A 12512-nucleotide genomic window follows, 5' to 3' on the forward strand; every position below is an offset into this window, starting at 1 on the left:
GTATAGAAAATAGTTGTTTTGGGGAGTTTTCTGAACTCTCATAACTGCATGAATACAGTCACCGTGATGTAAAAGAAACAGAGCTAGGCTGGTTGCTGTTCACTACAGCCTGCCTGGCAATCTGCAGGTCTGCTCGCTCAAGGGATCGAGGCTCGGAAGGGATTAATCAACGCAACCTTGCCAACAAGCTTTTTTTCTGCCAGTGGACCAATTACATAACAGCGTTATACAATAAATGCATCCCCAGCAAAGCGTAAACCGTGATGCGGACGAGTAAGTTTATGAACACGTCGGAGGAGAAAGGAGCTCGTTTTGATCATTGTGCGTCGTCAGAGGAGGGCATCCTCATCTGATCTGTCCCTGCTGGCACTGTGGCCTGCTCAGCTGGCAGTACGTGTAGCTCTCATCTGCTTTCTTCCCCGCGCCCTCCTCTCCTACCTCCAGTTTCTGTGGGGTAGTTGAAAGTGAAGTAGGCTAGGAGTGGAAACTGGCCGCCAACAGACGCGCCCACTCTTTGTTACGTTGCACATTTCGTCGGAAGGAGCTTTAAACCTGCTCTCTGCTCCGCGTTCAGTTGCGCATCCAGAGCGAGGTTTGAGGAGAAAAGGCGTATTTCTGTTCCTACAAACTCACATTTAAAGCCTTATTCGCGTGGAGATGGTTCTACAGAGAGTTTTCCGTGCTGTAATTATGGGACCTCCGGGGTCCGGTAAAGGGACCGTGTCTGCGCGCATAACCAAAAGTTTTGGACTTGAACACATTTCTAGTGGGGACATTTTGAGAGCGAACATCAAAGCGAAAACAGGTAAGACACCAGATCAAACTTACTGCAATGCATATGTGAGTCTATACAAATGTTATTAATGAGGCATAAACGTGTTTTTACGCAGAGAGGCGGTGTTTTCTGTGATAAGAGTACAGCCTAACAGATTCATTCCTTATCTAATAAAACACAAAATAATTTCTATCAAGCCAAGGCCAGATATGTTGTTTTATGTTTATACTGCAAACATTTAAGCGGACATGGCTGCCTTAGAAGGAGGCCCTCTCCTCCTCCATATCACCTTGAATGGAGATAAAGAGATGTGTAAAGATAAAGGAAACTGTGAGCTTTTGTTCCTGAGACGTGGGAGGGCGAAGTCTGTTTTTACAACTGTATGAAGTTAATGTGTCCCCTGTAGTCAATCCTAAACCTTCTTTCTGCACTTTAAAGGCTGTTCTCTTTCAGATTATGCACAGGCTGTTCTACTTCCTTCTTACTTCAACTTTGTCCTTGTACTGTTGGCTGCCCTGCAGAAACGCTGGGCAAGTTTGCAATCATAGCAAAATTTAGTTGTAACAGAACAAATTGGACTTTTGCAAATATTCGTTGTCTAATCAGGATTGATTGTGCAGGCCCAAAGCTTGCTGGATGTGCAGACATTTAATAAAACCAACAGGAAACAGTATTTCATTTAATGTTGAGTTAATTAATTCTTTATATGTCACAGCAAGCCTTTGCTCTGTTTAACTGTAACATCAGAGCAGTAGTTGGGTCATTTCTGCGAGGCTTGTCAGGAAATTCTTTCCTTCAGCTGGACTCGGACCAATTAAAGTGGAAGTGACAGAGGGAAAAGACTCAGGCTTTAATCCGCTACACTAGCATTAGCTATCCCTTTAAACTTTCCATTAAGTTGCTCCTTTTCCCTCTGCTGCTCTGCACACACACACACACACACACACACACACACAGTAGGATTTTCCAGTAGAAAACTTTCTTTCCTGATGTGGGTGTGGGAAGTTTAAGGTACTGTGTTATGTGTTTGACTGTAATAGTTGTTCATGACTGTTAGATGTATACACAGTTGTAGTGCAGCTATATCAACTATTGTGTTTGTAGTGTAGCCATAGCAACGCTTGTTGCTTTGAAGTGCAGCTGTGTGTGTGTGAAATAAAGAGTGTGGAAACTACGAGTTGTATCCGCCGTGCTTGTTCCGGCAACCCGTCCACAGGGGAGACTAACAAAGAGTAAATCTGGACACACACTAATCTAAAACTCAGAACAGGAAATGAAATGTGTGGCTTTTATTGATCAGGGGGAAAATGCAGTATCCTCTCTCTCTGACTGTTAGTTTGTTTTCCTCTATCAGAGCTGGGCCTGTTGATGAAGTCCTGTATTGATCAGGGTCAGCTGGTACCTGATGACGTCATGTCTCGCCTCATCCTGAGAGACCTGAGAACAATAGACCAAAGCAGCTGGCTGCTTGATGGTAGGACCTCATGAGTGAGATCAGTCAATAATCTTTTACGCCCCCTTAGGCCTCATGCTATGTAATTAAAATCAGATCATTTGTCAGATCCATCTTAGTTCCTTGCTTGATGGAGGTGTCCCTCTTTTCTTTACCAGGTTTCCCGCGTACAGTACCCCAGGCTGAGGCCCTGGATGACGTCTACACTGTGGATACAGTCATTAACCTCAATGTTCCCTTCCAGACCATCAAACAAAGGCTGACCTCTCGATGGACTCACCTCCCAAGTGGCAGAGTCTACAACATTGATTTCAACCCACCTAAAGTCCCTGTAAATACTCTTAATACCAACTTGTTTAACTGCTGTTTTATTGGATATGTACAAGCTTTGTGCTCTTATTATTATTAGTAGTATCACCAACATGTTATATTCATTGTGTTGGTTTAGTAAGTACAGTCTTCCAAAAGAGTTTCTGTATGATTAATAACTCACATCCCTGCTGGTCACATCCTTTTTCTGTGGCTGTCATTTGCTGCTAGATATCCCGGGCAGTCTGGAGAAACAGCACATTTGTAGTTAATCATTGGCATGACTTTGTTTCTCACAGTCCTGTATGACAAAGCCTGTTCCTCTTGTTCTTGTGTACAATATAGTGAGATAAAACTATGATTTAGACAGCCACTAGTCTTAAGTCTGCAATAAGAAAAGTGGGACTTGTGTTTTTCTGGCTTACAATTCAAGATGTCTACCATGAAAAAGGCTGAAAAGAAAAAAAACATCTTTAAAGAAAAAAGCAAAAAAACAAAGTGATGATGGTATAAAACTGAAAAGGAAATGTTGGGAAATTCTTACTGGTCCCTCATATGTTCACCATCGGTCTCTCTGCTCAGGGTTTAGATGATGAGACAGGTGAGCCTCTGCTTCAGAGGGACGATGACAAACCTGAGACGGTCACACGGAGACTGAAGGCCTATGAAACCCAGACAGAGCCTGTTTTAGAGTACTACAGGTAAAGTATGGTTGATTTTACTGCACATAGATAGAACAGATGTGAACACAGCATCAGCTGACACCCTGCAGTGCATGTCAAATAAATATGTTTAAAATACCGTATACTAAAGCCAGCTGCCTTTGAGCTTTGGCCTAGTGCCTCTTCTTCCCTTTACATTCCTCAGTTAGCTAAAAAAAAGGGGCTTAAAACACATTCTAAGAAGCCCACTGAGCAGAGAGTGGTTTCTTCCTGTTACACAACTATTTAAACATTTATTCTAAAGTTAAACCAGAAACATAAAACCCAGACAAAAAGTAGCAATAACAGATTAGCCAGGTTTTGGATACAGTCTGCAGGTGCATACATCATATTCTATTTATGGGCCGATTAGACAGGAAAACAGATTACTCTCTATTCTTTTAAACCACAGTAGCGTACATAGCTAGTGTCCTAATTATTTCTGCTTGTTTTATCATTGGCAGGAAGTACAGATAATCACACACAGAATAGAAGAAGGTAGAGATTCAGTAAAGTCTTTGTGCTGTTGGAGTTTCAGTAAACCTATTGATTGTGTTTTTTTTTACCCCTCCAGGAGTAAAGGTGTGTTAGAGACCTTCACAGGGACAGAAACCAACAAGATATGGCCTCACATTGAGGCTTTCCTCCACAGAAAACTGTCTTCTAACAGTCAGAAAGTGGCGTAGAAAGCCTGAGCAGACAGTTAGCCAGCAGAAACCACTCCACTGTCCAACTAGGACACAAACAAAATGAGAGCCATCTTTGTAGTAACATTTGTGTGACAAGGCTGCAGATGTTGGGAGTCACTCCACTTTTTAAATGCTTATTTTAACCACTGTTACACTCCATAGTGTTTGCTTAAAGTAGTTTGGGAAGCTCTCAGGGCGTATGTGAAAACTCTTTTTCAGTCGTTAATTCTCTTCATTCCATAATGTGCCTTTATGTATTCTGTATATAGCCAGGGGGGGGGAAATAATCAATACATTTAACAGAAGAATATGAAGGCTGCGTTTGCACAAGATTTGGTGATGCAAAAACTTAACACTGAAAAAAAAGATATAACTTGAGATAAGTACTTGTCAGAGACATCTTAACAATATAGTGTTATATTAGCATTAGCATAACTGCCTTACTGGGACTGCTTTATGCAGTAGGTAGTTGTCTTAAAGGGAATGTGCCATGTTCCACAAATTACTGTAAATCATTTTTTGCACTCAAGTGCCTTCTGCTGTTTTTAACAATGTAAGAGGTAGCTCAGTGAGCATAGTTTGCAAATACTTTATTATCAATGGAAATTGAATAATGTATCAAAATAACTACATTACAGTGAATATTTTTATCACAAGAAATCGTTTGTCTATATAGCCTAATAGTGCTGCATTATTTCCATTAAGACCTTTTCCTTGGTGTGACCCAGTCTATAGACTGACATCAGCCAACTTGACTCAATGCCTGACGTACAATTTGTACAGGGCATCTGTCTTGTTGGACTTTTTTTTCTGCTCTAAATAATGTGTTGTCTGGTCTAAAGCCACATAAATGCAAACCTGCCTTGAAATGTACTGTATAAACTAATGAAGTGAATGTTTCCTGAATTATCCTGTGGACTCTGAAACACTTGAATACACTGTCCCTCCTTCACAGACCACTCACCACTGTGTCACAAGTATACATGAAACACAATAAATCTTACATTCTGAACACCATCTTATATTTTTGCTTATTGTTTTATTCATTTTGGAAAAACAACTAAAAGGTTAACTTTTTATTCCATCTGCACTTTATTGTAAAAACCCATCATTTACATTACCCACAATGCAATGCAGTGCCATCAAGTTGGTGAAAGGGAGTTTTTCAAGGTCAAGGAAGATTCTCTACATTTCCAGGGTGCTAAATCATCCAAACTGGCTGAAGAACTGTTCTGAACAGACCATGAAACCACACCATCCTTTACCCAGACGATTTTTAAGCAAGTTACTATTAAAGCACCCACATTCCTATGTATAAATAGTATGCACATGCACAGTCCCTGAATTGCTCCATCATGACTTTTGAAGTATCTCACTAAAACAGGTTCTACAAAATGGGCCATCCTTGACTTTGAGAAACAAAGAGTTTTGCAGGAGTCTACAACCAGAGTCTTCCTTTAAACCTGTGGTTTTCTTTCCTTAATTATGTTTGTAACATTTATCTCAATTCACACAGTCTTTCTGGAGCCACTACATATTTTTCTATTTGTGTAACTTTGGACTTGTTACTGCAGGTCCACAATAACCTCTAGCAACGGACAAAAAGACACAAACATTCAGCTCTGGTTTATGCACGTTTCTAGAATGTAAATGTTCCAATAACAGCTTGTTGCTGAGTGACAGAAACCTTTACAAATCCCTACACACAAATTCTGATAACTTGAGAAACACTAGATTAAGGAAGTCAAGACACCGGAGGTTTAGTACAACAAAAAGTTTGCATAGTTGTAATAGTAATTGTGGACAAAAACAAAAGTCTACCATGGCACGTTATTTAGCTTCACTGCTGATAATACCTGTGATGATGAGTTTTGACATATAGACCAGCACTGATCGGAGCAGAAGACCTTTATATTACAAATTGTATTTAATTCAATGTAGTATTTTCTAATTCCACAGACAGCAGTAAAAATCCCACAGATTATGCCACACAGCAGATTTATATGCTGTTTTTGTTGTCCTGTAAATAAAGCATATTATTGAAAAGGAAAAAAAACTTCCTGGAAGCCTTACGAAGCTAGCAGAAGCTTCCCTTTGAGAAAAAAGGCTTCAAACAACAAAACACAAAACGTACTATTCACAAGCTCATTTAAAAGCTTCGTTAGAGTGATCTGAATCAATCGTGGATGTCTGGCAACACAACACAAATATTAACACAAAACTCAAAAAATATATGAAGAGAAAGAATGATAGTCATTTTCCATTATTAAAACACACATCTGCTTTGAAATGAGAATAAAGTGCAGTACACATTCAGATGCAGAGAGCCCCTTTCTGCACACATACAGTAAACGTCTGTTTATGAAGAGCTTAGCCCTTTTCTTCTTCTCCGATTCTGAGATGTAAATTCCAGATGTCGACCACCACACCCCACCAACAGTCTGCACAGAGCACTTAGTGTCTGGGTCCAAATGGCAGGCTGACAAACAAAACACATCCTACTCCTACATCAATGACAGAGAGAAAAACAAAAAGCTGTGCAGAAAGATGACAAATTTGGCCTGATCACCTATGAGGTTGTTCCAAAAATTATGAAGAGACTTTGAAGTGGCTCTTCACACCCCACATTAACATACATGCCTGGATGCTGTTTATTGATATCAACACCAAATTTGAGCAGATTTTGCCTTCTCCGAACACGAAGTCTGTCAGGTTATAAACAATTACTATATTGTTTCACATACTTAACAGCATGCACATTTACTTTTATTTACCTTATATCAAACTGCTGACATTTTTGACGGAGAGAAGCATAGTTATATTTGTAACAGGACAATAAAAGCCAACGCTGATGTTAAGTACAGGACAATTAACTAGGGATTTTGCATTGGAACACTTTCCCAGCATTGTGATTGCAGGCATTATTGTATGTATAATGGGCGAGTTTGTCTAAAGCAAACCTAAAACTCTGGCAGATGCACATAAATATAAAATTAAAATGAGATTTCAAGCATTTACTTGTGAACTTTGCTGCTTTTAAGCCTCCCCAGACGTTGAAACAGATTCAATCTGCTGTTATCCTGCTTAAGAGATACTCATATTGCTCATAATGTGCTCTTGTGCATCTGTCACACAACAAACTCTAAAAATCCGAAGATGTAAGGCCACATAAATAAGTCCCAACCATCTTGCATTTGTAAAAGCAGTGCTGCAGTGCTGAGCAGAGAACCCATCCGTTTTCTTACACTTACACTGGAACTTGTTAAAGAAACAAGCTATTCACTCTTGACAGAACTGGCAATAATCAAGTAAATTCCCAATAGTTGTAAGACAGGCTACGGTTCATCAAAAGCAACTCAATCTTGAAACATCCGCACATCCTCCAAACATCTAATTGGCGGTTGATCTTACACAACTGCAAGTCAGCTAACTGACAGCCCCCCCCCCTTTGCATTATCCTCTCTTGTAATCAGCTTGAGAGACCAGTTGTATTGTGTGCTACTCCTCCACATGCTGATCAGTAGCGAGTTTTAAAGCTACATGAGCCAAAAGTGAGAAACAGATCAATTTAAACCGAACAGTCGAAACAACATTTACTTGGATTGATAAGTTTGTAGCCTGGACATTTGAACTCTTTTGTGTAATTATGCAGAAGGTCAACAGCTTTCTGTGGCATTTTTGTTTTGTGTAGTTTGTGTAGAAAATTATAAGTTAGTGCTTTAGACTGACTTGGTCAAACTTGAGCGACATGATGCTCAGAGATGCACCTCTGATAGACTGTTTGCAAAATATGGTCAGGTGTTTCCTACTTATGTTTTAAAAACACATGATTCAACAGGTCACACCTACCTAACAACAACATTGCTTATACAGCCACTACTGTATATTGAGTGTCCAGCTTTAAGCTAAAACTTATCACATAGGATATAATGCCAATAGTCTGTCAGAAACCTTCCATAATGTCTTTAACTCCAATGTCCTCTGACCTGCTGTCTATCCGACTTTTACCCCAGGACTTCTTCCAGCATTCTTTGTGTTGTCTAGATTCATTTGCAGTCAGTTCTCTTTGTTTGTTACCGAGTTTTACTTTGCCAGTTTAGTGAGCTAGCTTTACTCCCACCTGTAAAACAAAGATTATATGTCACAACACATGCTTTCAGCCTTGCCTTGCCAGAGGGAAACCACAGTTACACACTAACAATACAGAAAAACGTTCGTCATTAGTGAAACACTGGTGGTTCTCAACTGAAAAACTGCAGCGTAAATTGCTGATTGTGCCTTCATTTAGTTGTACACTTCAGTGGTGTGTATAGGCTGCGGCTGTGTAAAGATGGCTTAAAACTCAGGTGGATATATATATAAGGGGAGCAATGGAGATGAAAGAAGAAGCAGGAGCCGGTCCTACGTCCCTAAGGGGTCTCCATCATGCGTATGTCGTCTGTCTCTGTGGTGTCCTCTTTCATCCACCACCCTGTGTTTGTCCAGTGTCCACCATCTAAACAACGTTTCACAGAATACTCTACCACCTGCAGGAGAGAGAGACACACACAAGCAATGACAGCTGAGGACAAATCATAAATAAAAGAGTTCAGACTTGCTGAATGCTGCCTAGGTAAAAGATTATAATGTACTCTGCTTCTTTGTGTGTTGAAAATTCCTTTGAATATTTCACCACAGACAAAATGAAACACTTACATTTAGTGATTACTCCTAATATGTGTACACCCAAAATCTGGACTACCTTCTGTTTCAACAGGCTTTGGAGTAGTTTATTTTCAACCTTTTCACTCAGTAGATGTTTGGCAGCCTGTCACGCTGGAGAGAAGGCCCCTCTCTCACATACAAAGGGCTTTCAAGTTTAGTATGTAACCCCTGATATGCTGCATTTGGATCTCCCTCATTTTTCATGTTTATGATTAGCCTGCAATTCTATGAACATACATACATACAGCATTTGGTTATGTTTCTTATTCCCTTTGCACTAGTGAAGCTTTACCTAAGAGTGGATAGACAATGTTCAAAGTGGCACATTTTGAGATGTGGACCCCCTCACTAGCACACTGTAGTGCTGTCATTTATAAAAAGTGAAAAACGTGTCTCGTGGAAATGACCCTTCCAATGGGTGAAAAGGATCAGGCTCAAAGGCACCATCTCATGGCTTTATGGGGTACCTGCAATAGGCTACAAGCATTATGTAGAACACAGGAGCACACTTACTGAAGAAAAAGAATCTGCCGCTTCTTTGGCATCAGGTCTGCAGTTTGTGCCAGTGTTCTGCTGTTCAATGCTGGATGTTTGACTTTTACATTTAACTGTGTATTCTTTAACTCTCTGTTTGAAGGCCTGAAGTTCTGTATGGAAGACCTCTAAGTAGACGTCTTGTCCTTCCTACAGAGAAGGAAATGATATCAGAAAAACACGGGGCAAGACCGAAGACAGAAAGAAAGAATACACAATAAATATGTGTGTCTCACTTTGGCTTTGTGGAAGAATTGTCTGAAGCAGCCTCGAGGATCCTGCTGAGAGTTTGATGCCATCTCCAGGATGAACTGCATAACTACAGCTTGGTGTGCCACCTGCTCCATCAGAGCTTCTTTCTGAAAGGACACAAAACAAAAAGCTGGAGTTGTCTCAGTGGGTCATCGGTTCAGTCTCAGGGTACATGCAAACCTTTCTGAAGCATCTCACTGAATGTCTGATTTTTACCAGGAAAGACCAGACTCCACAATGAAAAATCCCCCACTCTACAAAAGATGGTTTTACTGATCTACTCTTCTATAGTATTTGTAAGATAACATAGTACCAGCACTTTACCCCTTCTTGCTGTAGGCTCATGCACCACAGAATTAAGTAGTTGGCTGTTTCCTGACAGATGAGCTGAGGCATGTCTGCAAGGAATCGCTGACTGTCATCCCATCTCCGCAACATACCTGAGAATTGAAAATGAAACACATCCGCCATTGTGTTGAAGACTTGCCTATCAAACTACAAATAAAAGATCTAATAGTAAGGGCAGTTATGTGTTTCAATACAGTATGTCCACACCATGTATGTACTGATACAATTTTACAGTATATGGCTGAAGGAAAACAATAAGATCATAACAAACAACATTGTTTAGCATGTCTCACTCACCAAAATGCCTGAGCTCTTGTTCATACTTTTGCAGAAACGTCTTGCACTTGTCTTGATCCATTTCCGTAGGCTGATTTTGGACGTTGATTATACTCTAGAACAGATATAAGGCATGACGTAAGTAAATGTTTATGACTGCTGGTCAATAGAGTGGGTACAAACGCAAATAACCATAAGAAAATATTAGTGGACAACATAACAATGCGTCTTTGTCTTTTGAAATCTTCTCATCATTACATGAGCTCGTATTAGAGACATGCATTTACCTTATTAAAAGCATCCCAACTATCAGCAGCACCAAGGACCGGACTGCGGCTGGGTTCCTGTCCTCCCAGCAGGCTCTCCTTCCGGCGCCACTCCTCCTCAGTGTGTGAAAGTTCTGTTGGGCAGGCCAGGGTCCGAGCACGTTCCTGCTCCAGCGACTCAGAGCTGTGGACACCTAAAGAGCATAGCTGGTCTTGTGCCTCAGCCAGTCTCCAACCAGAGACGATAGAGGCTTTCACACAGCGCTGCTGGCTCTGGCATAGCGACGCCATGGCACAATCACAAAGGTGTGATGAGGGTGGCTGGTGTGAGGTAAATGGGGAGAAAAATAGAGATGGATACCGTCTGTATTTGCAGTCATTATCAATACATTCCTTACAGACAGAGAGAATGTGCAAAAAAAAGGTTCAAGATTTAAATCTTTGGTAAAAGATATTAAATTCTAATGTAATCCTATCCTTACACAAGCTTTCTAGAAAGTATAAATGTATAATTTTCCATAGAATGCCCCAGGAGTAAACAGCTGACAACTAATTGCTGGATCACTTTGAACCACAAACTATATATAGGTCATTATCTTTTAACCTTCCATAACCACAAAGATGCTGCATTTGGTATGCGGTCAGGAGTTTAAAAATAAACTGAGGCTTGTTTCCATTTTATCCGTGCTTAGGAGGCTACCATTACAGCCAAATGTCTTTTTGTAGTCAACAACAACCATCACACGCAGCTGTCAGTGTCTGAGAATATCAAGGACCTGGGATTGCTCTGAACACCACATATGGAAACTCTCTTTTCGATCTTAGCAACGACCTGACAAGATAGTTTACCTTTTAGCCGTATGCCAAAGAAAAGTAGTGCTGGCTTTATTATGTAACTCTGGGTTCGTACAGGTTGCACGCAGTTCAGTTACTAACTGTCCAGCTATGCAACTTGTCATGGACTCCCTTTATAGATCTCCAAACAAGCTTAGCTTGTTAGCATGCTGACCGTTACCCTATGATCAGAAGGTAAAAATAAGCCTGGGCGCTAAACGTCAGCTCCTTACCTTCTGATGGAGATAACCTCCACTGAAGCCCCTTGCCGTTGAGGCTGGATCACTGGTAGAGTCTTTGTCGGGGTGAAGCGAAGCGCCGTTACCCAGCCACTCCATAACTGTTAAGCAACTAGCTTAGCTAGCTCTGCTGTGGGACCCGCTAGCTAATGCTAGCTGCGTTTGGAGAATTACAAACAGTGCTGCTCTATGTTTAAGCTGTCTGACAATGTTATGTATGTTCTAAAATGCCATTCTGAAATGGCAGGGGCGCATAACGGGAGATATGCTGCGCCAGGAGAGTCCCGCTGCCCCCTAAGATCACAACACTAGTAACAAACAACAACCACAGGCTGCTCGAACAACTCTGGCTGCGTCTTTTTAAGAAGTGACGCACAGGACACGTGGTACAGGACAACCTTGACCACGTGACATGGCCAAGTCTACTCATTTCCAGTGAATTCTAATTTCTGTTATCTAATAACCAAATTATTTAGGAAATAAAACTGGATTAACTGGATTATAAGTAGATGATGGCTACAAAGCAATTTAACTTAATTGCTTCTCTTTAGTCCTGTATGTGTCTCTTTTAATAACACACATGCAAGAGCAATAGTTTCTATAACATAAATGACCCCAACATTCTTTAAACTATATAAATGATTGACAGATTAACATTTTCTATTCTGTAGTTCTATATGTGTCTTTCTTAACTTCTTTTCAGGTCCAGAAACTCTTTTGGCTTTCCTAGCCATCCATACCTGTGGTATATTGTAAATGGTTAATTACTTTGACCTGTAGAGGGCGCTAGCTGCTTGTAGGACACGTTAAGAAGAGAGCAGAATAAAAAGGTTATCTTGGAAGTACAGTTGGTGACTCATGCATGTTTTTTGTTGAGAATATAAATATGGTCTATATAAAGTATTCAAGTATGGGGTGAAGAACAATAGTTTGATTGCCTAGCAACGGCAATCAATCTAAATATTGTATGAATGCAAATTTATGTTTGTTTTATACAATATTATACAATTTGTAATATTGTAGTTTTACTGATATTTATGATATATTACAAGGCTTAAATTTGATCGACCTGATGTTTGCATGATTTGAAACCAGCATAATGCTTGCATAATGTAACCAGCAGGTGGCGGAA

The 12512-nt window shown here is 40.4% G+C and overlaps 2 protein-coding genes across 3 annotated transcripts; one reads left to right on the plus strand and one right to left on the minus strand.

The window, feature by feature from the left end:
• Positions 1–103: 103 nt before the first annotated feature.
• On the plus strand, positions 104–4946 carry ak3 (adenylate kinase 3). 2 transcript variants are annotated; one of them, XM_028417287.1, is made up of 5 exons: positions 104–805; positions 2130–2249; positions 2387–2559; positions 3120–3238; positions 3813–4946. In XM_028417287.1, exons 1-5 carry the CDS (start codon positions 658–660, stop codon positions 3922–3924), a joined length of 672 nt encoding a protein of 223 aa, XP_028273088.1. In that variant the 5' UTR covers positions 104–657; the 3' UTR covers positions 3925–4946. The 2 variants fall into 2 exon arrangements, with proteins under 2 accessions (XP_028273088.1, XP_028273089.1); XM_028417288.1 differs by lacking the exon at positions 104–805 and adding an exon at positions 1768–1786.
• Positions 4947–5835: 889 nt separating this feature from the next.
• Positions 5836–11744, minus strand: cdc37l1 (cell division cycle 37-like 1). Its single transcript, XM_028417274.1, has 7 exons — positions 11375–11744; positions 10329–10628; positions 10063–10156; positions 9742–9857; positions 9402–9524; positions 9145–9315; positions 5836–8453 (listed from the first exon to the last, which is right to left on the minus strand). The coding sequence occupies exons 1-7, from the start codon at positions 11477–11479 to the stop codon at positions 8337–8339; spliced, it is 1026 nt and encodes a 341-aa protein (XP_028273075.1). The 5' UTR covers positions 11480–11744; the 3' UTR covers positions 5836–8336.
• Positions 11745–12512: the final 768 nt, after the last annotated feature.

Source organism: Parambassis ranga, chromosome 12 (assembly GCF_900634625.1).
Source record: "Parambassis ranga chromosome 12, fParRan2.1, whole genome shotgun sequence".
In the NCBI taxonomy this organism is placed as follows: Eukaryota; Metazoa; Chordata; class Actinopteri; family Ambassidae; genus Parambassis; species Parambassis ranga.